This window comes from Electrona antarctica (genome assembly GCF_951216825.1).
Source record: "Electrona antarctica genome assembly, chromosome: 8".
Lineage (NCBI taxonomy): Eukaryota > Metazoa > Chordata > Actinopteri > Myctophiformes > Myctophidae > Electrona > Electrona antarctica.
The window spans coordinates 47,012,000-47,039,793 of record NC_136789.1 but is presented as its reverse complement, the minus strand read 5'-3'; the positions used below and the strand labels follow the sequence as shown (position 1 = coordinate 47,039,793).

At 40.9% G+C, this 27,794-nt stretch overlaps 2 protein-coding genes across 3 annotated transcripts; one reads left to right on the top strand and one right to left on the bottom strand.

The window, feature by feature from the left end:
* The first annotated feature begins 1,687 nt into the window (after positions 1-1,687).
* On the top strand, positions 1,688-16,737 carry stoml3b (stomatin (EPB72)-like 3b). 2 transcript variants are annotated; one of them, XM_079508850.1, is made up of 7 exons: positions 1,688-1,823; positions 9,783-9,889; positions 11,012-11,084; positions 11,352-11,434; positions 12,576-12,779; positions 15,215-15,349; positions 15,521-16,737. In XM_079508850.1, the coding sequence occupies exons 1-7, from the start codon at positions 1,760-1,762 to the stop codon at positions 15,707-15,709; spliced, it is 855 nt and encodes a 284-aa protein (XP_079364976.1). In that variant the 5' UTR covers positions 1,688-1,759; the 3' UTR covers positions 15,710-16,737. The 2 variants fall into 2 exon arrangements, with proteins under 2 accessions (XP_079364976.1, XP_079364977.1); XM_079508851.1 differs by lacking the exon at positions 1,688-1,823 and adding an exon at positions 7,015-7,117.
* A 121-nt stretch (positions 16,738-16,858) lies between these two features.
* On the bottom strand, positions 16,859-24,273 carry slc46a3 (solute carrier family 46 member 3). Its single transcript, XM_079508849.1, has 8 exons — positions 24,000-24,273; positions 22,960-23,155; positions 20,114-21,079; positions 19,784-19,910; positions 19,490-19,609; positions 19,258-19,341; positions 18,291-18,447; positions 16,859-17,591 (listed from the first exon to the last, which is right to left on the bottom strand). Exons 2-8 carry the CDS (start codon positions 23,146-23,148, stop codon positions 17,513-17,515), a joined length of 1,722 nt encoding a protein of 573 aa, XP_079364975.1. The 5' UTR covers positions 23,149-23,155; positions 24,000-24,273; the 3' UTR covers positions 16,859-17,512.
* Positions 24,274-27,794: the final 3,521 nt, after the last annotated feature.

Here is a 27,794-nt window from a genome sequence, read left to right as displayed (position 1 = left end):
ATAGGCTACATCAAGTTTGGGACATGGCCAGATGAAGATCGAAACATCAGAAATTTCAATGAAGAAAGTCTTTTGTACCTGTATGGTGTGCAGGCTTCAGGGCCATCTGAAATCATGTTTTCCACTCTTATGACTTCTATATTAGTGTATGTGTCCCTGACTTTAATTGTATTAAAATAAAGTCCTGTTTTTATAGTCAACACTGACACAATACGAAATCATTTCTATAGGCCCTCATCTATTTAAATATGTTTGGAATTTAGTATAAATTATGATAGCCATAGGCTAAATCTACCCTTAAAATATAGGCCTATATTTGTATCCATATTTGCTCTCATATATAGTAGGCCTATGCCTCAATATTTTTCCAGCTGGTAGGCCTGTACTATTGTCAATGGAAAATTCAGTCTGTAAACCTATAAACAAATATTTTTCAAATGTTCCTATACAAATTGTACGCTATTTCTGTCTCCACCAGGCCGAAGGCATGGGGAGAGAGTATGTTTTGCACTCCGTCCGTGTGTGTGTGTGTGTGTCCTTCCGTCCGTCCGTTATCAGCCAATCTCCGGCACCGTTGGCCCGATCCATGCCAAACTGTGCACACACACTCCCTGGATGCCAACGACGAACCTCTGCCCCAAATATTCCTCAACGGCCTGTTATAGCGCCACCATGAGGCCGATTTAGGCAGAACACATTTCTGTAGATAACTCACATTTTATCCATACATCACACAATTCGGTATACACTATGTCCGTAGTCATGTGATCAACACAGATCTGCACAATGTCCCATCTTCCATCCTGATTGGCTAAGATTGGCTTCCAAAGCTCACATGATTGGTCCGTTTCGAACAAAATGCCACAAATCACAAACAGTGTCCAATTTCCATGAAATTATACACGCACATTTCCACTAGGACGACATGCCACTATTTCTTTCCCAAATCAGCCTCACGGTGGCGCTATAACAGGCCAATTCCTGTTTTTACCTATAACTGCATCGACAACTTATGTATGCGCACTGCCTAGAGGCCATGGAAAAACATTTTCCCTGCATCCCTCCACATCTGCCGGTTATAGCCCCACCATGAGGCTGATTTCTGCAAAACACATTGTTTATATTAGTCACAGATTTCATCCAAATCTCACGCAAATCGGTACACATGATCTCTGTAGTCATGTGATCAAGACGAGCCTGTTGGATTTCTCAGATTATACACTGATTAGCTAAGATTGCCTTCCAAAGTTTTCAGGAGTAGCCCGTTTTGTACAAAATGCTGCACATCCAGAATTCTATCCTCAGAGATGCTATGAGTGATCTGGCTCTGCATTTCCTCAACAAAATGAAGAAAATTGTTACAAGAAACAAACAAACAAACAAAAAAACATGTTTATATTACTCCTAAACATTTTGCCAAACATCACACACACTCCTATCCTCCTGGTGGAGACCTGTGCCCAGAAGGGCACTTTTTCTAGTTTTACTACTGTTTTTCTATTCTTGCACAAGATCCATGTCGTCATGGAGAAATTCAGTTTGTCTTCCTATATTATAGAATTCGCAGTTAGTTGATAATCAACTCGGGCTCAAAGATCAAAGCCACGCCCATTCAAGCCATTATCGCACAACAACGACGCTTTAAAAGCCAGGTGACCATGACTGACTACTATATGCACTTCATGCGTTTTAAGTGATTACACTTACACACGCCCACCTTTCCTATCATTTTCGAGAAGCGGTTTCAGTGTAGCAGCATATGGAGATGGCAGACCAAATGGAAAGCCAAAAGAGAAGAGTCAGGAGCACTGAGGAATTAATATGTAAGTGTTTCGATCACCTATTAACACTGGCCTGTCTAACGTTGTATTGACCTAGCCTATTATATTTGTATTGTTTGGAACGGAAAGTTACAGCAAAAGTTACGGAAAGTTACAGCAAAATACGCGGAGCGGTCTTGATACCGGGAGGTCGCCAGTTCGAATCAGCGGTCCGACACGTTAAAATTACCACCGCTGAAGTGCCCTTGAACAAGGCATTGAACCACTACGATGAAATGTTCTATGAGCAGGGCCTGGCTGGAAACAAGTTCTTGAGCTTAGCCCAGATACCCTGGGTAAATATAGTAATCATATTGTCAAGTCAACAGGGCTATAGGCAACAACAATTAACTTGTTGGTTTGGTTGAGGAGTAATCGTAGGCTACTTTTCTGGACAGAATTCTACCGAGTCATCATAGCCACAGTGTGCGTGGACCGGGCGATTATGCCGAAGCCGTATGGACTACTCCGCTACTCTATTCTACAGTATATTCATAGGGCGAGGCAGCATAGCGGTGCCACCGTGCCAGATCATACAGAAGATCACATCACATGACTGATATCTGTGTGTGTGTGTGTGTGTGTGTGTGTGTGTGTGCGCGCGCGTGCGCGTCGCGGTGGTGCTGATTACTGCGTAATTACATGATACAGCATACAGCAGCTGGACAGGAGTAAAATGATGTTTTTGTCTGGTGTGTGAACATTAATTTTGCTGTTGAAATGTTGCCTGTTTTCATTTGCTGCTGAGCAACAGTAGCCAATTTCCTACAGATATATATTTATTTTTCTTATATAAGATAGCGAACCGGTTGGACAGGGTCATGTGGAAGAAGAGTCTATATAGGGTTAATGTTAGTTAATACCATAACCTATACAGTAAACATCCTGAGCCTATGCTATACTATAGGCTATACTGTAGAATTACTACTATCTTGACTATAGGAAAGTGAGATTATTTCCCCCCCATTATTTTATTTTTGGAGGCTTATGCTTAAATTCCAAAGACTACACTGACATGTCCACATATTTTTTCAAGAGTCACAGTATGAATCCCTTGTGATTTGTGAAGTTCTGGGAGAATTGTCAGGCAGAATTCCCAGAGCTTACTGTAAAAGCCAAATGTATTATCTTTTGTGATCACGTATCTCTGTGAGAGTGATATTTCCACACTGGCATATACCCGAAGAATATGTATTGGGCTAGCTTAGGTTGGAGACAGAAAATGACATCATATACTCTGTCCCTGTCTATACCAATATATAATTAGAGACAGACATGGACCACCTGTAATCATACCATAGCCGTAGAACACTAGTGGTTCATGGACCGTTAGTTGAGAAACAGTGCACTAAATGATCTGGTGACCTAAGATGACGTATCAATGTATAGTCAGTTTTTTGTCTTCATGGAATTAAATATAAATATTTTTTCCATTTTGATTCATTGTTTAAAAATAAAAGCCTGTTTCTATAGTCCAGGGGTTTTCAACCGATTGTGAACCAGGGACCACCACCCTGACTTAGAATCAACCTGGGGACCACTGTTGTGTTGGGTGGGGATATGGGGTAAGGGCTAAGATTAATGCTTTTGTAACACTTGCTATGCATCCCATGTGTATACATTCCACTGTTTCTCAACCAATTGTCCACTGACTAAGTATAATTTCCTAATAATAATGACTCAACCAGACAATCCGCTGCACTTCCCGCTCCAATTTGTCAGTAAATGACTACATGGACGGTCATCATAGGTCACCAGGGAGGGTGGCCCGTTCCACAAAACTTGGATTAGAGATTAAACCGGGATTTAACAGATATCCTGGTTTAATATATCCTGGATCAGCGATTAACCGGTTTCATGAAAACTGGTTAATCTTGCCAGATTAAGTTTGCCAGTTAACCTGGATATGTTGAGGCTTGATTCAGTTTCATGAAAGCAATGCCACACTAGTTACCATGGAAACTAATGCTGTAGATTTAGCCTGCTCCGGACCAGGCTAACAGCCAGGTTTAACCTAATCCTGATGTCTTTACTGTTCATTAAGCAGTCAATCTGATCGCAAACCAATGATTTTTTCCACACTTATTCAATTATTATGGGTTTATGTTGCCTTGTTTTAATCGGTCTGCATTAAAGGACTAATTTAAGCACTATATACAAAATCAAAGAACCAAAATATATAGGCTGCACAACCTCATCATGACAGCTTGTGAGCTTGCAGATCAGCTACTTTTGGTGAATGTTCCCCCAGAATAGGTTTGCTGTGGTGCAAGTGGTAAAGAAGAATTATTATATTATATTATACATTTATTTATTTTTAAAATGGTACAGGTGAAAACGTTACTAAATATTACCATTACTCATTGTGAATACCAAACGATTCACCCCTTTACCAACTCGCCCCAGAAAAATGTTTTAATGTAGTTAAGTTCATTTAGTATTTCCCTCCCTCTCTGAAATCTGAAATTATCTTGTATACAGAATTATTTGATTGTATAGTAGTCGATCTCTATACTCTGTAAAATGAAGAAAGAATAACATGACACAGAGACGGTGACTGCTTAATTAAGTTAATTTATGACCTTCTAGCAGTTAATTTCGTTTTATTAAAACACATTTCTTCCATGTAGCCCAAGTTTTGTAATGGCATCATCATGCTATTATGCCCGTGGATATACAGAGTAAATTTAACAATGATAAATTAATATGATAATACCTTTTATATAATCACCAACATGAATTATGTTTGTTATTTACAGCTAGGTGGGGCGAGATGGAAAAGGGGCGACATGTTACCCTCATTGTTTTACAACATATTACCATTGTAACATTTCACCCACTATTGAACCCATGACCCACGGTTCACCAGTCTGGCCCCTGTCTGGACAACAACCCCCTTCCCCCAGAGAAGGGAGTTATGGCCAAATATCACGATGCTACAATATCATTATGCTTACAATTCTGTTACATTTATTATGACAAAGTTTTAAGTTAAGAGTAGTGGACTATATTTTTGGGGTAGTTAATCTACTATTGAGAGTATTTTCTCTCCTTAATTACAGCAGCAGTATTTATTTTAGAAGCTTAAGTCCTTGTATCAGTAAGTCTGGAATAGAATAGTAAAGATACTGAGATATACAGAAGGGGGCAGTAATGCAACTATTAAGGATGCCAACTGCCATAATACCCCACGAAGAAGAAGAATCTGTAAATCTGTGTTCCACCAAATGGGTCTAGGAAAAGCCAGGCTCTGCATTCAGCCAGGCTTTAGGTGCTGCCACACTATCTAAAGAGCCGCGCACGTTCCCAGCTGCGTGCAGCTTATTTTCCGAGTTTTTAGACAGCTGGTGGATGGAAATTAAGATCCACCTCCGCGGAAGACTTGCGCGACGGCCAGATTCCCGGAAACGCTCTCCTCCGCGCAAGTCGTCCGCGGAGGTGGAGCTTAATTTCCATCCACCAGCTGTCTAAAAACTCGGAAAATAAACTGCGCACAGCTTAAGATGTGCGCAGCTGTCGACCGTTTTGCGCTTAGGTGTGGAAAGGCCTTTTATGATCCTGGCTCGCCAAATCCGCCAATTCTGAGCCTCGCTTGGCTTTAGTGGAACGGAATAAACCAGGCTGTAAAGACTAGGATTTAAAAAGCCTGGTTTTGGCCTAAATCCTGGATTAGTTAATCCAAGTTTCGTGGAACTGGTCATTCAGTTCACTGTTTCTCAACTAGTGGAAAGACATTTAAAAAAATCAACAAATCCTACATTACTAAATGAATGGTCAGGGACCACATGCAATACTTCCAGGGACCACCAGTGGTCCACGGACCACCTGTTGAGAACCCCTAGTCTATCACACAACACCAAATCATTTCTAGGCCCTCATTTATTTAAATATGTTTGGAATTAGTAGAAATTATGAGAGCCATAATTAGATTTTACCCCTAAAATTAAAATATTTTAATCCATATTTACTCTCCTATAGTAGGCCTACACCTCAATATTAGAAGTTTTCCAGCTGCCTGGTAGTGTCATCTATGGAAAATACAGTCTAATGAGATGTGATGAGATTCAATGTATTGTCAATGTACAGTAGCCTACAAGTAGCTTACAGTACAGCAAAAGGTGTAATGAAACCATATATGCCTATTAATTAAACAAATATTACTTTTATTTTTCAAATAGTTGACTATTTACTTAGGCCTACTATTCTTTTTAGTCGTCATGATGACATGGAGTAATTCGCCAGATCAGTTGAACTCCATTGAAGTTTGTTGATAGTCAACTCGGCGGTCTCGGCCTCAAACAATCAAAGCCACACCCATTCAAGCTAGAGCCATTATCGCATAACGATCGCTTAAAAGCTAGCAGGTGACCACGACTGACTCACTGCACACACGCACGCACGCGCACACACGCGCACACACGCACACTTGCTTACTTTTACTTGCTTATGGCAGTCCATCGATGTCGATGATGACGTTGCTCCAAATATAGTTCATGGGATGATTATTGTTGTGTCTGTCGTCTGTGCATAGCCAGGTGGCTGTTCAGACCGATGCGTGATCCGCAGACTTTGTCACAGGAGGGGCAGGGGAAGGCAGCAGTGGTCGTCGGTGGACCTTTGGCACGTTGGTGCCTCTGTGCACGCCGCTGTACTCTCCTCTCTGTGAGCTTCTCCTGAAGATGAGTGATTCCCTTGTGACAGGTAGAGCTCCAGGTGTGGCGATCAACAGCCAGGGACTCTAGTGCTGGAGGTTTGATATCACATTTCTTCAAGAGGGTTTTGATGTGGTCCTTGTACCTCTTTTTTGGACCCCCAGCAGCCCTTTGACCGGCTTGAAGCTGGCCATACAGGATCTGTCGGGGTAGGCGGTGGGCTGGCATACGGATCACATGCCCGACCCATCTGAGGTGTTTTTGGCCAAGGAGTGCTGTAATGCTGGGTGTGTTGGTCCGGTCGTATATTTCAATGTACGGCACCCTGTCGGCCCAGGTCAGACCCAGGATCCTTTGGAGGCAGAAGATGTGGAAAGCCTCTAGACAATTTATGTGCCTCTGGTAGGGTGTCCAGGTTTCCGAGCTGTAGAGCAGTGTGGAGAGGCAGACTGCCTTGTACACAGCTGCCTTAGTGGAGATGGTGAGGTTCCTGTTCTGGAAGACCCTGGACCTTAGCCTACCAAAGGCAGTAGAGGCCAGGCTGACTATACACGCCCACTTTCCCTGTCATTTTCGTGTAGCAGATGATGGCAGAGCAAATGGAAAGTCAAAAGAGAAGACTCGGGAGCACTTACGAAATAATATGTAAGCATTTCGATCACCTATAACCCCTATGTTACGTTTTATTGACCTATATTTATTTATTGGTATGGAACGGAAAGTTAGTTACACAAAAGTACTTCTTGAAATTGTCAATGGGTTATGCTCGTCTGCTCCCCTCACAACATTGACGACACAGGTTAGGTTCTTTATAAACGGGGGTATTTATTTCTTCATTTCTTCAGGCATTATTCTCATCCCGCTCAGTCATCATGCCTTGAGAACACTCACACAAAATAACACAAAATAACAGGTATCAACAAATTGCAACATTGACCAAACAAATGAAATACAAACATCACGTGTAGAAATCAAATGCGCAAGCATATCCAGTAGCCTAAACACAGCGGCAGGCACAATAAACATCCTATCTAAAAATAGAATACCTCGCTGGCCGTTGGTTGTGAAAAAGAGGTTCTTCGTTCTTGTGTTTCTTTATAATGTGACGTGACGTCTCTTAGACCGTTTTTAGAGACTTCTTTAGTAACGTAGCAGCGCGATATCACACTAAACTAAAGTCAGCTTTAGTAGCCTAGTCACTACTCAGACAGGTTTGTTTACTTTGCACCACCTGTCCCGTGTGCACTGCAATGATGGCAGCGGTGGCCGAACGGATAGCGGCGCGGTCTAGATACCGGAAGGTTCCCAGTTCGAATCAGCCGTCCGACACGTTAAAATTACCACCGCTGAAATGCCCTTGAACAAGGCATCAACCACTACGATGAAATGTGTTCTATGAGCAGGGCCTGGCTGGAAACAAGTTCTTGAGCTTAGCCCAGATACCCTGGGTAAATATAGATTTCATTTCATTTCATTTCATTGATGTGCAATCATGCATCAATCAATAATGGTCCGGTGTAGTGCTGGCAGCTGCTATTCACAGCCTTACAATGAAATTATAAACTCAATTATTTATTTATAAGCTATGTATCATGAAATTACTATAATTATTATTCCATATGAACCGTCCTATGGCCATTCATTTTAGTATTTTATAGTAAGCATTTTAATAACAGCACTTCCCACCAAAATCACTAATTATTTGAAATGTGGGATTTTTTTGTAACCAAAATACAATTATGAAAAGAACAAATTTAATGTTTTGAACTTTAGTGAGTGTGACCTTATGCATAAGTGTGTGACTTGTGTGGTTTGCTTAGTAGGCCTACTAGAAGTGGACGGTAAGAGGTCAAGTGGGCACCAAAACCAACTGGGCAGTGGGGACCAAAACCATCTGTGTGCACTAAGGACATCTTCGCACATGTGTAACACCCGGGATTCAAACTCTGGTCTCCCGTGTGAAAGTCCAATATCTTAACCACTATAGATATCCCTATGGACCATGGGAGATATTAGACTTTTGAGGCCATCAGGCAGAGGCTGAGAGCCACTCTGCCTTGCAACACGGATGCATGTGTACTATGAATGGCTCACCTTGAGCAGGTTAAAGATAGAGTGCCACAATTTTTGTATTTTTCCAGTTTGTAACGTGTCTATGAGGTGACAAGACACCCTGGAGTCATTTTTATGTGCAATGGTGTATTAACTTTGTATTTAGGGTTTCTTCCTGGAGGCTGAACCCTTGACAGTCAAAACGGGCCAATGATATTATTGTTGTTTTTTTATATTGTTTTAATGATGACGATAACTGTGAGGGAATAAACAGTAATATAGTGACATCACACTATCAGCCCATCCCTTAACCCCTCCCCCTTTATCATACAACTACAGCTGTGGGTGCGGCTTCAGTTCAGGTGCATCACCACCCATCACCACCCACCAGGCAAACCAGGCCATAAAAACAACATTTTAACAAATACTGTACACTTTTTCGAAAAAATTATACCTCCTTATATAACAATAAGACCTGATGATTTTAGGGTGGAAAAAAATCACGGCACTCCATCTTTAAAAAAAAATCATAGTATTCCAACAGTGTTGTGGAATAGAACTACACGCAATTAAACTATTTCGTTTAACTACAGTTTGGCAGTATCTTAGTTGAACTACATTCATATTTGCCTAGAACTAGCTAAGAAAATACTATTTTTTGTCGTTTTTATCTACAAAATGTTTGGGCGATAAAAGTTTGTATTTAATTTATTTATTTTACCATTGCTTCTACTGCAACTGAACCCGCTTTAAGCAGTAAACAAGCTAACCTTTTTTCATTCTGACAGCTATGAAAGTATGTACAGGAAATGTATCCATCTGACAGTTACCACAACAAAATAGATTTTGTATTGACCATTAAGTGAGCTGGGAAAGCATTTCCTCTCCGAGGACTGAAGCCCCGCCCACGGGGGCAGCGGCTGTCCACCTCTGAACAGCACTCAGCGGGTCAATGGAGACCCAATCGGTCTCCAGTTCCAACTCTGATGTTGCAGATTTTCCCCTGGACCCCCCTGGGGTTTAAGAGGTTAAGTGAGCTGGGAAAGCATTTCCTCTCCGAGGACTGACCATTAAGTGAGCTGGGAAAGCATTTCGAGGAGTGGAAAATAACAAGGTCTTTTAGTATCCAAAAATACAAATACTGAAGTAAATCATTTGAGATTTGGCACTCCGTACCACTATTAATTTTTCAGGACACACAGGCATATATTTTAGAAGTCTTCCCTCCCAACTTTGTTTTCTCTTTTCCTCCATCTAGCTGACCAGACAGGATCAGGATTGGGATTCTGTGGCTGGATAATCGTTTGCTGCTCTGGCCTCTTTACTTTGTGCCTTTTCCCCATCACCATCTGGTTTTGTTTCAAGGTGAGTCAGTTCATTGTGTCACCAATGTGTTTTGTACAGTTTTCTGCTTTGTTCAGACTGCTGGCGAATCCCATTTATTTCAGAAATCTGATCTGTAGTACGGACTGTCCACACTATTATTTGTAAGTGGTTGCTGTGGTAATAACATAACGATTTACTAATTTAGGCATTAGTAAAGCAATTATACTCTGTCTTACGACACTGAAAATAGCAGCTATACAAGTTCACAACTCGACACGTTGGGATTTTGTAGATCATCTATTTTCTGAGAGCGTCACGGTCCTACGACAATTAGGCTTCAAGACTAAAGATTTCCATTCCAACTAAGCTACAATTTTTAGCAGGAGTAATTGGCGCTGCTTCAACCACAGAGGCAGGGTGAAACTAATTACTGAAATCGGTGTGTGAGGTGTTTTATTTTCCACAGAACACAAAAGATCAGAGGTAAATATTTTCCCCTCTAGGGCAGGGGTTCTCAAAGTTTTAATTTTTTTAAATAATCTGCGGACCCCCAAAATAATTTGGCGACCAAATTAATTATAATTAAGAAAATAACTGCATACTGACATATTGGCATTGAAACATGTCTAAAGGTTAGCCCTGGCTGAGAAGTGACAGGCATTATGATGAATACAAGATAGTCCAACATAATGTTTATGTAGGAGAATACTGTGTGTGTACTGTATGTAGCAAGGTACAGAATGTATGCATGTAGGCATTGTACATGATGTGTGCATTTGGACATTTTTACACGCAGAGTTAAATCCAGCCTGGTAGCGCTTCCAGTCTTCCAAGTGTCCAAGTTGAAATTATTTTAGCTCTCAGCAAGCAGAGGAAAGCGCCTCGCTTCCACGCGCAAGGTAAATGCCCAGCGCAACGCCAAGCTGCTGGAGTTTCCAAAAGCGTTGCACTCTCGTTATAAACAATTAAAACATGCGCTGCACTCCGGGAAAAATATCTTGGTGGTGGACCAAGATGCGTTATTATATACAAAGATTTGTTCTGCGCGCCACACAGGTGCACATTAGAGGGAACATTTGCTTGTATACTAAAGCAGATGTTTGTGTCTCTAAAAGGTTAAATCTTGTTTAATCGTGAATCTCTTGAATCTTTGTATTACAGATTGTGCAGGAGTATGAGCGTGCTGTCATTTTCAGACTGGGACGCATCACAGACAGGAAGGCTAAAGGACCAGGTAATAATAAATAAAAACCCCTTTAACTTTAGTCTTGAACTTTTACCCTTGTACTGCCTGAGGATTTTAGGCTGCGCTCTATGTCATTTATATTTGTATTCCTTTATTACTGCAAAGCAAATCAGTTTGAATTTAAACTTTTTCAACAGATATATCTGCAGAGATGGTCTATCTATGACATTATCCAGATACATTCTAGTGAATTAAATAAGGGATAAACAGGATATTATTGTAATAATTGTAACTTTTTCCCGGTGATGTTTTCAGGCCTTTTCTTTATCCTGCCTTGCACTGACACCATTGTTAAAGTGGATCTGAGAACTGTCTCATTCGACATCCCTCCACAGGAGGTACAGTATGATCAATACACACAACACACCTCCACAGGAGGTACAGTATGGTCAATACACATCCCTCCACAGGAGGTTCAGTATGGTCAATACACACAACACACCTCCACAGGAGGTACAGTATGGTCAATACACACAACACACCTCCACAGGAGGTACAGTATGGTCAATACACACAACACACCTCCACAGGAGGTACAGTATGGTCAATACACACAACACACCTCCACAGGAGGTACAGTATGGTCAATACACACAACACACCTCCACAGGAGGTACAGTATGGTCAATACACACAACACACCTCCACAGGAGGTACAGTATGGTCAATACACACAACACACTGAGCAGGCAAATTGGAATGCTACTTTGACCACTTAAGCCCTATATAGTTAATCATACAATGAATCGTGAAAATAGCCAAGCTGCTATTTTTTGTGGGGGTCACAATATAATGACATGCCCAAATAGGGATGCCAGGGTGAAAATGGTTGTATTTAAAAGTGTTTAAATGGATGTTTACTGGCTACTAAAGAACAGAAGAATCTATTGACAGATCTGATTACACTGATTTAGTGATTTATCATGTAAAAGTTGCTATTTAGAACATCACTAAAATGTGAATGCTTTTCTTTGTTATAGTGCATTTAATAAGATTATACATTATTTGACTACATAGTATAACCCATTATAACCAGGAAAGCATCTGTGTCATTTTAGATTCTTGCCTTGGCTATTCAAAAATAGCAGATATACAAGCTAGCGAGCTTGTACTGTTGTACATCTGCTATTTCTGAATATATTTTAGAACTACTGATTTAGAAGGCATTAGTAGAATTGAGTACCACAGACGAAAAACAGTCTTAAGTCCAAATTTCATTCTGACCCCTCCACGAAAAGGCCTCTTTGTCCTGATATGACCCCTTATCTTTAATTTATACATAGTGTGGACTTAGACTGTTTTTCCTCTGTGGCATTCAATTGGCCTCGGGTCTTAATGGGGTACTATAATATGTTTTTGTAAGTTTGGGTCCAAGGGAGACACTACATAATGATTCTCGAGCTGAAAAAACTTTGGCAACTGTAGATTGATCAACTCAGACTCACAGTCACACCTTCATCTCATGTGGTCTCACCCTAGATCCTGACCAAGGACTCTGTCACCGTAAGTGTGGATGGAGTGGTGTACTTCCGGGTCAGTGACCCCATCTCCTCTGTGGCCAACGTGGCCAACGCAGACTATTCCACGCGTCTACTGGCTCAGACCACCCTCAGAAACGTCCTGGGAACAAAGACCCTGGCTGAGCTCCTGTCTGAACGCGAGGGCATCTCTCACAGTATGCAGGTACAGTATACAGAGCCCAACCGATACCGATACATCGCTCATTATTTGACTTTGTTTTAATTACATCAGTATTGGCACTTATGTAGCCAATGTGTCGTGATTTTTAAATAAGCTTAATCGCACCCTATGCAAAAAGTTTGGCAGGTTGAATGCTGTTTCAAATGTATGTTGTTTTTCAAATTGACTAGAAAATGTTGCACGTTTTGGCAAAATATCGGTGAAAACATTTGTATTCCGGTTGGCTAAAGGTGGCCTTACACTAGCCGATAATCGGGCATTTTTGACGCTCGGGGGGTGCCCGACCGCTCAAAGTGCGATCGGCCCGATCAACATCAAGAATGTTTGATATTTGCTCTCCCCGCTCCGAAACCTGTAGTGTGTGGTCACTGTGGTGCTATCAGATTTCAGATTGAAACCTAAAGCCTGACATCAAAACCTGAGTAAGCTCTGTGCCTGAACGGTGTAACACCTGAGTAAGCTCTGTGCCTGACCAGTGTAAAACCTGAGTAAGCTCTGTGCCTGAACAGTGTAACACCTGAGTAAGCTCTGTGCCTGACCAGTGTAAAACCTGAGTAAGCTCTGTGCCTGACCAGTGTAAAACCTGAGTAAGCTCTGTGCCTGACCAGTGTAACACCTGAGTAAGCTCTGTGCCTGACCAGTGTAAAACCTGAGTAAGCTCTGTGCCTGACCAGTGTAAAACCTGAGTAAGCTCTGTGCCTGACCAGTGTAACACCTGAGTAAGCTCTGTGCCTGACCAGTGTAAAACCTGAGTAAGCTCTGTGCCTGACCAGTGTAAAACCTGAGTAAGCTCTGTGCCTGACCAGTGTAAAACCTGAGTAAGCTCTGTGCCTGACCAGTGTAAAACCTGAGTAAGCTCTGTGCCTGACCAGTGTAACACCTGAGTAAGCTCTGTGCCTGACCAGTGTAACACATGAGTAAGCTCTGTGCCTGACCAGTGTAAAACGTTGGAACCTAGAACCTCTAAAAACATCTATATGATGCCCCTGGAAGGAATTATGAGTGTAATGCATTGTCAGATTACAAAAAAATGAAATGTAGTTGCTGTAAGCTGTGTAGGATATTTCTAAAATGGTATTTCTCCTAACCGTACACAAAGTATGAATCAGTCTTCTGACTCCAGTGACACCAGTTATCTTATAGGATTTATTTTATTGGTGGACATACTCATTTCACTACAATTGCATTTGTATCCACAACATCCAAAGTTCTAAATTACTTCACATTTGTATTATATGTTGGACATTGTTAGCCAACATTTCACTTCACATACTTGTAGCATGTGACAACAGCTTTTGATGTTGATCTGCTTTGACCTGTCACCCACCTATTTTAAGTCCAAAGTTTGTTTTTTTACTGTCTATTGGTTTCTACATAGGCCTTGCACTGCACAAAACCATAACACTGCCCTCTGTTGGACATTACTGTAATTTGCATCAGGGCATTTTACACAGGGCATAGCAGTGGGTGTGGTTTTCTGGCTCCACTGAAAAATCAGCCATTCAGTTTTCCCAAAGAGATTTACAAAAATATTTATATCAATTACCGTATTTTAAGCAGAGAATCAAGCCATCCAGGATCATGGTGAATCATGCCCATAAAACCTTTATGTGAAAAATAAAAATCAGCTAAACAAAGGGTATATATAATTAAATATTATAATTTTTTCACAGAATCAAAGGTTTTATGGTCATGAATCACCAGGATCCTGGATGGCTTCATTCTAGGCTTAAAATATTTTTGTAAATCTCTATGGGAAACATGAATGGCAGATTTTTCAGTGGAACCAGAAAAACACACCCACTGTGGCATTAGTGGCAGGACTGGTAGCACTGACAAAGGTCACTGCTACCAAAACCTTTGCTGCTTTTTTGCACCCATCACTTTGAGCACAGTAGTTGAGTATGCCTACTTAATGAGCATGATAAAATAAAAGGAAGGAAAACAATATTATCTTAGTCTCTGTCTAAAGATCATCCACATTTTTGTGGCGTGCAAGTCTTTTTCTGCTAGTTTTCCAATCCCATAATCAATTTACCGTAATGTATATAATACACTGTAGCTACTATATTGCGGCCATACAACACATGCCACCTCCTCATTCTTACTCTTGTGAGAAATGTCTGAAAGTGAACACATTATCATCACCTATTTAATTATTTTTCCCCCACAAAATATCATGTATCATACGCCAAAGTCACATTGGTATGATAAATGTGGAAAATGTAAGTGATTTCTGCGTACACCCACTTTTGGGTGTCATTTGGGTGTCATTGACAAATGAGGGCCTAAGTTCAAGAGGTTTTGATCCAGCTTTTTGGAATACAAGGCACCCAACACAGGTTTTTTTTTAAATAAGTCAAAAGTGCGACCTCAACATTATTGCTATAATGCATGATTCTTGCTCTCTTGTGCAGTCAACCCTTGATGAGGCGACAGATGTCTGGGGCATCAAGGTGGAGCGCGTGGAGATTAAAGATGTGAAGCTGCCCCATCAGCTTCAGAGAGCAATGGCTGCTGAGGCTGAGGCTACGAGAGAGGCTAGGGCTAAGGTACACGTACACACACACACACACACACACACACACACACACACACACACTAGCATAATATGCCAACAGCAAAGAATTACACACACATATACCAACCACCAAGGAATAATATCCATATTTTGTGAGTGGTGCTGACCTTTTCAAATAATGTCTCTGTCTTCACGTATATAGGTGATTGCGGCCGAGGGGGAGATGAACGCGGCCCGCGCCCTGAAGGAGGCTTCCCTGGTGATCTCAGAGTCTCCATCTGGCCTGCAGCTTCGCTACCTGCAGACCCTCACCACCATCGCGGCCGAGAAGAACTCCACCATCATTTTCCCCTTGCCCATGGATGTCATAAGTCACTTTATGAAGAAGTGAAGATGATCCACTCACCCTGATCCTGTGGACTCATTAGCCATGATGACCCTCTCAGAATTTTGATACGCAGTAGGCATAATTGTTTTCATTTTATTCTCAGGCATTCCAATCTACACTGTACAATGATCAGTGTTACTCTGAGTTACAGACCAGTAAAGGGTCCATTTGGTTCCTAATTGTCAATACTTTAGCTGGGGACCCAGACCCTACAAGTGCTCTACAGCAACTTTGGTCCTGGGGAAAAGGGCATATGATAATAAAAATGAATTATAATATAGCACCTTTCATACAGTGTACATTTCCATTGTATGAAAAATAGAAAATTGATTTTGTGAGCGACTATACGGGAGCTCAGGAGTCACTGTACTACATTGCCTACTGCTAATTTTAACCACTTGAACCCCAGGATACCTATTCTGCGGGGAACATTTGCCCAAAATAGCAGATCTACAAGCTTGTAGCTTGTAGATCAGCTATTTTTGGCCCTCCATTTACTAAGAATAGAGGGTTTAAGTGGTTAAAAGGCTACAATTGAACCCAGGATCGTCTGAGGATCTTTTGTAACGCATTATAGTTTAATAACAGCTTGATAATGTAAAAATTAATCCATCTGACCAATTGTTACATTATGGCAGTTATTTAATTGTAAGGTTAGTCTTGTCACAAAGTGATACGAGTAAATTATATTTAAGTCAAAGCTCTGGATGTGAATGCATGGCTCAATTTGCATAGCATATTCTATTTTTTACAATTATGAAATTATTTTGCTTATTGTGCATGTTTAAAATTATTTACTCTGATATTTAATATTAAATGAATATTGAAAAATTTGTTTCCGTGATATTTTTAATTGCGACCATAGGTCGCAGATTATTATGAATACCTGCAAAAAAAAGTCAGTCCGTCAAGCTTCATGACACATCACACAACCACCCATAGCCTCCATATGTTGACACTTTACTATGTCGTTTTTCATGATTCAATGATGAAAATCATGAAAAACGACATACTTTAGTATGTCGTTTTGATGGTTTGACGACATACTATAGTATGTTGGTTTTCATGATTTTCAACCACGAAAAAAAAAGTTGATAAATCAGGAAAAACATACTATAGTACGTAGTAGTAGTTTTGAGGCTGTCAGAAGGATAAATGCTACACGTGAGTTTTATTATAGAAACAAACATTTCCATCCACAGAAGAAAATAAATGATTAGCATTAGGAGAGATCTGTTGGCTGTGACGGTGTTGGGGTGCAGAGATCTGTGCTCTGAGGTTCCAGGTTTGAGTCTCCAGACTTAATGCACTTCAATCCTGGAGTACTTTGAAGTCTAACGTTCAATAGAGCAACACAAGAGCACTAGTAGACATGCAGCTTTTGAAAGCCCTAGATGAGGTTCTTCTGCTCAGCTTGATGGCACCTTTGAGTCCTATGACATCAATTCAATTCCTGCAAGTTGGGTGTTACCTAAAAAAAACAACTTGTCCTGCTGATGTTTTTTCAGATAGGCTATAACATGAACATCATAATACAGTGTCTGGTGAGTCGTGACACTTGCCTGAGTAGAGGCAACCGATTTACTATTCCTCACCAAGGCACCTTTGGGCACGCAACACCAACTGTGGTGGGGTGTTTCATTGATAGAAAATAAGTATTTTTGGGGGGTGATTCGGGTGAACTGTCCCTTTACAGTACTCCAAGACAAAGTACACCAGCTCAAGCATTGTTAGTTGCACCCAGGTGTGTGCTGGGCCTGGCGTTCTGTTGTGTCCCACTGAGGGAGCTGCAGTGTCTCTCTGCCTCTACATCTTATGATCTTCCTCTTCATCTGTAAGTTTGGTCATGTCCTCCTCCACAGCCACATGGAAACTCATTAGAGCTCTGGAGATAACACAACAGTCAATTCATCACTTGAGCTGTCAATTCACAAACTATGTTTAATGTTATATACATAAGATATTGTTTCTGCACGATTTTTAGAAGTGAAAATGTATGCATCTGGTAGAATGTCCCCAAAATAGACAGTACAGTACACCATGGCAGGATTTTTGACCACGGGTCGGTGACTAATAAATACAAGTCTTAATGTGCAGCAGACAGAGACTATACCCAGAGAGGACAGGCAGTGTTCTCAATGCTGTCAAGGAGATCATGTCCAACTAGATTATAGGGTGATGGGGTGTTTTAAACAAGTTGAATTATTTGGTAAAGATTGTCAGCAATTACAGCAATTTACATTTGTCAAAATTCCTTAAAACATTCTATCAATACAGAATAAAATCTGAAATTTTACAATGTAAGTATTGGTTTGTAATTGTTCCTGTTTAAATTGAACTAAACCATGGACAAAAAAATGAACGCCATGTCAGTGACCCAGCCATTACATTCATATTTTAAAAAATTTGATTCTGTTTTGGTCTGTTTTGTCATTTTCAACATGCATTGGACTAGAACAATGTCTGCTTCCCCACAAAGCTTAAGTCCTACAGGTATACAGTGATAAAGCTTAAGTCCTACAGGTATACAGTGCCTCCAACCATGTTGATTCACTGATGATATACTGTATGTGATCCCACTCACCTAATCAAAACAGCAGGGATGATGGCAAGACCAGAAGCCAGGAGGAAGCTGAACCCAGAGAACCAGGAAACTGTGGCAGCGTATATGCCGTTGAACAAAGTTAATGCCCCTCCAATGCTCAGCATCTCCACAAATGCAATACACGCAAACATCGCACCTGAAGCGCAGAGGGAGTAAAGGTTATTATACCTCAGGCTGTATGTAAAGCCCAGGGAAAACTAAGGCTGCGTATGTGATAAATGCTAATGTACATTACAGTGTCCGCACTGATAGATACCAATCCCAACATACAGCCATACACATGATAATCTCTTGAGTTTAGTAAGTACTGACATGTACAAAAGGTACATGTCAGCTCGAATGCATTTGTGAATTAACTATTTAATTTGTATATGAAAGGTGTTAAGCCTTTCCTAACGTAAATTACTTATTTCAGCAAGTATCCTTCCGTTTTAGAGGTGGATGGTCTACTCTAGTCTGTTTAACCATCAGTTTTCTTGGCATATAGTGCAAGAAAGTCCCCTCACAATTTCCCTCTCTCCCCCTCAGGCCTCATCGTATCAGGTATCTGACGAAGGCCACAGAGGACGAAACGTTGTGTTTACCCCGCCTTGGTAAATAAAGTTTTTGGGGAGCTTTCAAAACTTATTCTTCCTTTTTCAGTCTGTTCTTTTTTGTTCGAGCACCCGTTGAATGACCTGACCACTTTAGCATACGTATATGGGTGCGTGACACGACTGACGGGAATGCAGATTTTCATAGTAAACTGCGACCTACAGTCGCAATAATACTATTTATTAATAATAAGCAAAATAAATCATTGCATCTTTAAGGGTGTCAACTCAGGGCCTGTGGGATTAGAACCAACCCTCTATGAATCAACCCTGTATGGTTTCACCTTCAGTTCCAGTGAAGTGGACGGATCAACCCGACTCCACATACTGTAGCGTTCAGTCAGTGTTCTTACCTTGTTCAGAGCTCAGTACTGCCTTTGACATCATGGACTTGAGAACAGGTGATGGCATGGAGGAAAGGACCAGAGGCAGCCTCACTGTGGAGCGACACCAAACAGGGAACACTGTAGCTGTTACGGTGACTGCATGTTTGCATCAGCGTATGACACCATGTGACATTTCTTCCCTATTATAATATATGTGCAAATACCAGACAGACAGATAGACAGACACACATTGTCTCACCCAGAAACATAAGGAGTGTGGTCTTTGCGAAGGACGCCATGAGTAGACCTGCGCTGACAGAGAGCAGACCCAGAAGCACAATGTGTGCGTCTTGGAGGCAGCGGGACAGTACAGTGACACCTGTATAGGGTTGAATGTTACTCAGTACACTGACACCTGATTCCACTTTGGGTTCTGTAATACCAGCATTCACACTTCACTTCAGATAACACATTAAACACATTAGTTTATGCAGTTTGGTTCTGTAAGCCCTTTGTGTGCATCTAATTTTGTCACTACTACTCAACACTTCACCTGCAAAACTGCCCAAGTAGATAAGCGTGCTGATGGCTGAACCATAGCCAATGAAGACCTCACTCCAACATAAGGGTTTATTCAACTCATACAGGATAAAGATGGACATACCACCTAGAGCAGACACCTGAGACAGACAGGGAGATAAACCAATCACTGCTAAATGTCTTGTGCACACTGCCACTCAAGTTCTTTGTCCCATAATTATTATATTATGTTTAATACTTTTTAAAATGTTTAACTTTACATTTATAATGGAAATTAATCAAATATATTTTGTGGGGTGGGTGGGTTTTAAAATATCAGGTGTATTGATCCATTCTGACTTACCTTATAGAGAGCAAAAGCTGTGAGCATCAATCCCAGAGTGATGCTCCTCCGGCGAGTCCCTGATGTGAGCACCAGGTACATTCCTTTCAGCTGACCCATCAGCACCGCTCGTTGGGGAAAGCGGGAGCTGCCGGCCTCCGGCGAAGACGAGCCTGGCGAGGATAACCACAATGATGAAGATGATGTGGAGGAGGAACGAAAGGCTGTTGACGAAGGCAAGGGCGCAGCTGGAGTGCGGCTCAGAGACTCTCGGAGGACACAGAGCACGTAGGTCAGGTTGATGAGGTGGAGCAGGGTGGCGGTGAGGAAGGGCCAGGTGAAGCCTGCAGCGTGGATGAAGAAGCCAGTGCATAGAGATGCCAGTCCAGTCAGCATCCCCATGATCATTTCCAGGCTGGCCATTCTCACTGTACGACCCCTTTCATCTCTGCCTGCGTAAACAAGGCCCACACCATAGTCTCTGCTCCCATCGCCATCATTGGCCTCTTGAACTCGAACCCTTCCCTCTTCACATGGTGGATTTAACTCGTGGCACCTTCTAGTTTCACACCCTCCCTTTTCTATATGTCCATGTCCCTCAGTGCTAGCGATCACTGCATAAATATCTCCACTTCTCTCAGTTTTGTCCTCGGAAATTCCTCTGGACTCACCTCCGCCCACGGCTAAAAGCCTTGGTTCACAGCGGTCAGCCACGTAGGCAAAGCAGCTTCCAATGAGTGCCGTGGGGCCCCCTAGGAGCCCACTGATGACAGAAGCTCCCAGCAAGAGGTTCAGATCGAGGGAGAAGGCACTGACAATACAGTAACAAAGATCGAAGAGACAGTCTCCCACCAGGGGGGCGATGATGGCAACCTTCCTGCCACAGATGTCACTGTAGGACACCAGGAGAGGAGCGGAGAGCAGACTGGGGAAGATGAAACACAGCTGGGCATACAGGTGGAAGAGAGATGCCTTTTCTTGGACAGCCTGGAGACAGGAGGAAGAAAAGGAGAATATTAGAAGAAAAGGGGACTAAAGACGGAGCTGTGGTGAGAACAGCAAGTGAGACAAGCGGGGATATGCAGAACATTTTAATGAAACAAGACTATTACGCGTCTAAAAGCACCGCTAGCAACCCGTTGCTCTTTACACCCAACTGGAGATTTGCTGAAGGGTGGCGGTGAAAAACTGGAATCTGCCTATTAGATGTGTGTGAAAAGTTGATATTTTGTGTGGTGCTAAAGGATAAGATAGTTTAGAGTTAATTTAGCACGGAGCATAATGCACTCAGAACTTTAATTTTATTGCATTATTAATTTATTTTTGGACAGTCTGTCCATTACATTTTGAGATATAATTTATAGTGGACATTTTGGCCACGATGTTGGTGCTAGAAGAAAGGCCATAAGGTTACTAAAATCATTTTGGGGCCATAGACTGAGGAGCATGAAGTCACACAGACAATACCATTTTGAACCCTACTGATCTTTAATGAATATGATTATGGCTCAAAAGTAATCCAGGGCAAAATTTCCCAGCTGTACTGAACAAACAAAGCTGAAAAATGTCCCTCAGTCCTCATGGTCAGGTAACAAAGCAAGGTAAAGTACACCTACTCCTATTGTTGAAGATGGGGTTCAGATTACCATTGTAGGCCTGGCATTGGACCAAAAATTCATTCTATTCAACAGCACCATCCTGTTTTTCTTCATAGCCCCATGACATTTCACTGTACAGCACAATTATTATCAAATACAGCTCCCCCCCCCCCCCCCCCCCCCACACACACACAATCGTTTTCCAGCCTTTGTGCCTCCTTTTTGGGCATCCCAGGTTGTCTAACAACCAGTCTATGTGTATGTCCTAGGCTACTCTGATGATGGCTCATAGCTGAAACGTGTAAGGGTTCCTTTTTTGTGTGTGCCAATAAAAATGTGAAATGTGAGTACTTTGTCCACCATTTATTTAAAATGTTGGATGTGCTACCTTTTTGAAATGTTTGTAATTCCTACATTTTGGTGAAAACAAAGTCTGCTGCTGCACTTATAACCTAGCTCTGAGATTGAGATAGCATGTAGGAGTGGTTGATATTGAATGACCTTGGTCATAAAGGCTTCCTCTATGCTAAGGTCAAAGGACATGTGCATGCCATCTCTAATAGAGACACTTCCCTGGACTCCCTGGACAACAACCACAACAACATCTGGTGTATCAGCTGTCAAAGATGTCTGGGTTATCACAGAGATGAAAAATGACATGGGAATGTTTGTACAGTCTCACTGTAGATGCATATGTTGATATGTCCTTTGCTTTGAGTTCCACTATTCTATATGCTATGTAGACTACACCCATTTGTAATATGCATAGGGGTGTAACGATACATTTTTTTGCGATACGATAGGTATCATGATACATGGTTGACGATATGATACATGGACGATATTGGTTCATTATGGCGATACGATACAATTCAATGACTATTTAGCAAATACATTAAATATGTGTGAAACTTGTGGATAGTACAGGAAAAGATTCATTATTATGGATATAAATAAGTAAACACAGTGATTCTCTGGCAAATAGATGGACATTGTATTTGAATACATGGACAACATGGACATACATGGACAAACATGGACAAACCCACACCTTGACTGAACACAAGTACTAATAGTATTGCAAAACGATTCGATACCGATTATTTTCATTGCAAAACGATACGATATACAAAGTGAAACGATACTTTCTGTTTACATATCGAGATGTGTAACAGTGTTTCAGTGACCTGTTCTGTGGTGTTGTGCAAGCAATGAGGAACCTGAGTGAACCTGAGAACCACAGACACGGTCACACACACACATCCTCACCACGTGTATAGAAGTCAGGTTTGTGGAGTTGTCTGCACAGTGGGTGTTGTTCTCCTCTATAGGGTAGGGGGCACCACTGAGCTGCAGCCACAGTCTCCTATAGATGTACTGCTGCAGCAGAGGGTAGGTCATAAACATGGCGAATGCATATATCCCGATCACAGGCTCTATCAGGTAGACACAGCCCATGGTGCACCTTGACCAGCAGAGAAAGAAAAGAAAACAGAGAATTACTTCTTCATACCTGATAATTGTTGTCTAAATATATCTAAATATTTTGATACTGTAGTTTAGCACAGTTGCAACAGATTAGGATTTAGCCTGAGCACAAAATGTGCATGCAAGGGTCAGGGACAGTGTTCTCTCTCTACTTAATTATGTTAAATGTAAACAGGTGCTGTCACCTGATGCTGGCCAAACTGGTTGACATGCAAGCATAATTTGGTCTAATTGGAGAGGAACTATGTACATTTGACAGGCCATATATATAGTACACATTAAGTCAACTCTTCTCACATAGGCCTATATGCTATACAAATTAAACACTTGCTTCAGTTACTGGAGACTAAATGTGAGTCTTCCAATTACAGTGTACATTATCTAGTGTTTGTGTATAAAAGTGCTGCAGATCAACAGTGTTAAAGGCTACAAATGTGTTTAATTATTTACAAAAGGTAATGCACAAAAGTATATTGCTTTCACAGTTATTTACTATTGAAGTATTGTCAATATTAAACATTGAAACAGTACTGACACAATGAAGTCATGAAGCTATAATTGTGTTTGATAAATGTTTTATAGCAATTTATGGGAAAGGTTATTGTGAGAATGTCCCCATGGAAAATAACATTTCAAGAATATAATATAATTAAGAATATTGAACAGCCCTGGCTGACAGGGCTAAACAAAGCAACACAATACAAGTTGTAAAGAAATTGACATGACTCCCTTCAAACAATGTCAAGTGAAACTAGTGGGTGGATTAATATAGCATATGCAGAGCAGAGAAATTCATTTGGTCTATACAAATAATAATTTACCTCGGATGTTACTGCAACTTCTTGTCTCTGTTTGTCAGGTGGAAAATGTACCATCTCGCCACTGATTCCCCGCCTAGATACACCAGGGAATGTTGTTGCCGTGGTGAGGTGTGTGCGGTGTGTTTCACCCCTATGAAGTTCCAAACACACTCTGTGGATCATGAGGCAGGCTATTAAGGACCAGTACACCTATACCGTCATAACACCTGTGCTAGTGCCGGTGACAGGTTTCTGTGCTGCTATGAACACACTGCTCAGAGAGAGAGAGAGACGGTGAGAGAGAGAGAGAGAGGGAGGGACTTGGAGATGGATAGAAGGTATAGAACAACACATTAAGAGCTTGTAGATCTGCTACTTTCAGTGCACGACATCCTTGCACAACTAGGTATCAGGAAGTTGTATTAGTTTAGTTAGTGAACATGTGTTCCATCACATTGTTTTTAGTTAAGCAGTGGTGGAAAGTAACTAAGTACTTTTACTTAAGTACTGTACTTGAGTACAATTTCGAGGTATTTGTACTTTACTTGAGTATTTCCAATTTTCAATACTTTTACTTCTACTCCACTACATTTCAGAGCCAAAATGTGTATACTTTTACTCCACTAAAATTATTTGAAAACTTTAGTTACTAGTTACTACTATTTTTTTTTTAATACATTTTATTCAAAGAGTATGACATCATATGCAAGTTTCACAGAAAGAAAATTAATAGATACAAATAAATTATATCTATTTTGTAATGCTAATTAGAAAGGACTGTAAATATATACCTTCAATAACCCAGCAGGGAGACCAAATACCGTGCTGTATTTACCTTAAAAATGAGTGATTAGCCCTTTAAATCTGACTGACAGTCACTGTACCATAACAAATAGAAAGACCTTAAAAAAGAATTTGGAGGCAGATGAAATAAAGTTCTGAGAGGAGTTTCAGGTTTTAACTGTAATTTTTAGTAGGTAATAAAGTCAATTTACATAGAGAATGTGCTACATGGTTCAGATAATAATAATAGTAGTACAATACATCAATATAATTTAGAGTATTCAATTGTTCCAATATGGATCCGAACTGAACCCAACTCTTCACAGTATGTTACTGGCATTAATAGTGCATCTGACGTCAGTTGTTGATAAACGTTCATTGGCTCAATAGATAGTTCATGTCCGCAATATCCCATGGTGTTGCTGGTTGTCGAGCACTCATTGGACCAGCACATGGATGATGAGACTGGTATCAATGATGTCGCCTCAAACCAGGAGAGCGTGGACGCTGGCGTTGCCATGGCAACCTGAAGATAACATTTCTTTCCCTGCTAGCGGTGAACTCTTAACAGAGCAAAGCCTGGCTATCTATACTTTCTCACTGGGCATCAAGGTCAAATACATGTAGTCTCAAATCAAAATAGACCTCTCAGTATGCGAGTTAACTTGACTGGGGAAAGTCGAATAGAGACAGTAAATCTGAACTTGGCGTCAGGAAACCCATAATATAAGTATGATAAAATAATATAAAGGATAATATAGGGCTGAGATGATTAGGCACGTGGATGGTGACATGACATAAATAGGATAAGGAGAACAACCCGGAGTAAACAGGCAGTAGGCTAAGAGTAAAATGATGATATGAAGAATAAGGTGACAATATATGACCTATATGGAACACGGTCTGGGCCAAAGTTCTATCTGTGTTGACCAACAGAATATGATGGAGTGGCCAACTTGACATGACGTGTAAACAACATATCAGAATTTATCTAACAAAAATACAACTCTTTGTTTTTATATTTTCTCCCACAACTCCTTTCCCAATCCTCCCCACCCACCTGGAGATTTTAATTTTGATTAGAAAACATACATTAACCACTTCAACCCTATACATTTTGGCCATTTGAAAATAGCCGATCTACAAGCTCACAATTGTCATTGTGAGCTTGTAGATCGGCTATTTTCAATAGATTTTGTACACATTTTGAACTTGTGAAATGGCACATTCTGCAATATGAGTACTTTTACTTTTAGTACTTTAAGTACATTTTGATGCCGATACTTTTGTACTTTTACTCAAGTACATTTTCAATTCCGTACTTTTACTTGTAACGAAGTACTTCTAAATTGCAGTATTGGTACTTTTACTTAAGTAAAGCAATTGAGTACTTTTTCCACCACTGTCTGGAGTTAAGACATAATAGACCACACCCATCTTCTCAGCATTTACAGTAGTTGCAATGCTTGAGATTACTGCTGCTCTGTTCTGAGCAAACAATGCAGGTCAAAACTAGCATGACAAGAAAGTGTTTATAGTATGCAGTGTTTTTTCAAATGATGCAAAGCCTGCTGAGCAGGTTCAGGCAGACAACTCAAGGCAGTGTGCTATGGAGCCAGAACAGTCTTTTGAGACTGTTCTGGCTCCATAGCACACTGTCTCACATAGTCTCACAGTCGCGATCTCAGATTTTTAACTCACAAATTCAGATTTGCAACTCACATGAGTGAACTCATAGGTTCACATTTGTGTTTTGTATCCACAAGTTCAGATTTGTGTTTTGTATCTGTATTTCACATCTGTGTTTTGTATACATTTGTGTTTCAAATTTGTGTTTTGTATTTTTGTTTCAAGTACTGTACTTGAGTACAATTTCGAGGTATTTGTACTTTACTTGAGTATTTCCAATTTCCAATACTTTTACTTCTACTCCACTACATTTCAGAGCCAAAATTTGTACTTTTACTCCACTACAATTATTTGAAAACTTTAGTTACTAGTTCCTTTTTTTTTAATACATTTTATTCAAAGAGTATGACATCATATGCAAGTTTCACAGAAAGAAAATACAACTCTTTGTTTTTATATTTTCTCCCACAACTCCTTTCCCAATCCTCCCCACCCACCCACCTGGAGATTTTAATTTTGATTAGAAAACATACATTAACCACTTCAACCCTATACATTTCGGCCATTTGAAAATAGCAAATAGTACTTAAATAAAAAATACCCGATCCACAAGCTCACAATGTATTACAATGTGAGCTTGTGGATCGGCAATTTTTGGCAAAGAAAGCAGTAAAAGAATAGTCTTGTAGAGCAGTGGTTCCCAAAGTCGGAAATGTTTAGGAGGCTACTCCTGAAAACTTTAGAAGCCAATCGTATTCAATCTGGATGGATTATGAGAAATCAAACAAACCCGTCTTGATCACATGACTATGGAGATCATGTATACAGATTTGCGTGAATTTGGATAAAATCTGAAGGAGTAATATTAAAAAATGTGTTTTACATATGTCGACCTCCTGATGGCGCTATAAAGAGCAGATGTGAAAAATTCCAGGCAAAGGTGTTTCCTTGGCCTCTAGGGAGTGTGCATACTAGGCAGTTGCAGTTAGAGGTAAAAACACTAATCGGCCAGTTATAGCGCCACCATGAGTTGAACATTTTCCAGTGGCATGTCTTCCTCTGCCTAGTGGGAATGTGCATGCAAAATGTCACGGAAATCACTCAATGTGTTCATGATTCGCAGCATTTTGTTTGAAACGGAGCACTCCTGCGAACGTTGGAAGCTAATCTTAGCCAATCAGGACGGAGTCTGAAAAATCTGAAAACCCCTGTTTCGTTGAATGGCTCTAGAGAGACTGTGTACCGATTTGCATGATGTTTGGACAAAATATGTAGGTGTACTGTCAAAAAATGTGTTTTACACAAAGCGGCCTCCTGGTGGCGCTATAACAGGCCAATGTGAAAACTTTGGGGCAGAGGTTCAGCTCTGGCATTCAGGGAGTGTGTGTGCAGAGTATGGCTGTG

Excerpts from the sequence above, each read along its gene's own strand:
- stoml3b (XM_079508850.1), top strand. The coding sequence starts at position 1,760 with ATGGAGATGGCAGACCAAATGGAAAGCCAAAAGAGAAGAGTCAGGAGC. Across the intron at positions 1,824-9,782 it reads GAGCACTGAGGAATTAATAT|CTGACCAGACAGGATCAGGA; the intron begins GTAAGTGTTTCG and ends TCCTCCATCTAG. Across the intron at positions 9,890-11,011 it reads CCATCTGGTTTTGTTTCAAG|ATTGTGCAGGAGTATGAGCG; the intron begins GTGAGTCAGTTC and ends TTTGTATTACAG.
- slc46a3 (XM_079508849.1), bottom strand. The coding sequence starts at position 23,148 with ATGGGCTGTGTCTACCTGATAGAGCCTGTGATCGGGATATATGCATTC. Across the intron at positions 18,448-19,257 it reads AGTACTGAGCTCTGAACAAG|GTGCGATGTTTGCGTGTATT; the intron begins GTAAGAACACTG and ends TCTGCGCTTCAG. Across the intron at positions 17,592-18,290 it reads ATCCCTGCTGTTTTGATTAG|AGCTCTAATGAGTTTCCATG; the intron begins GTGAGTGGGATC and ends TGTTATCTCCAG.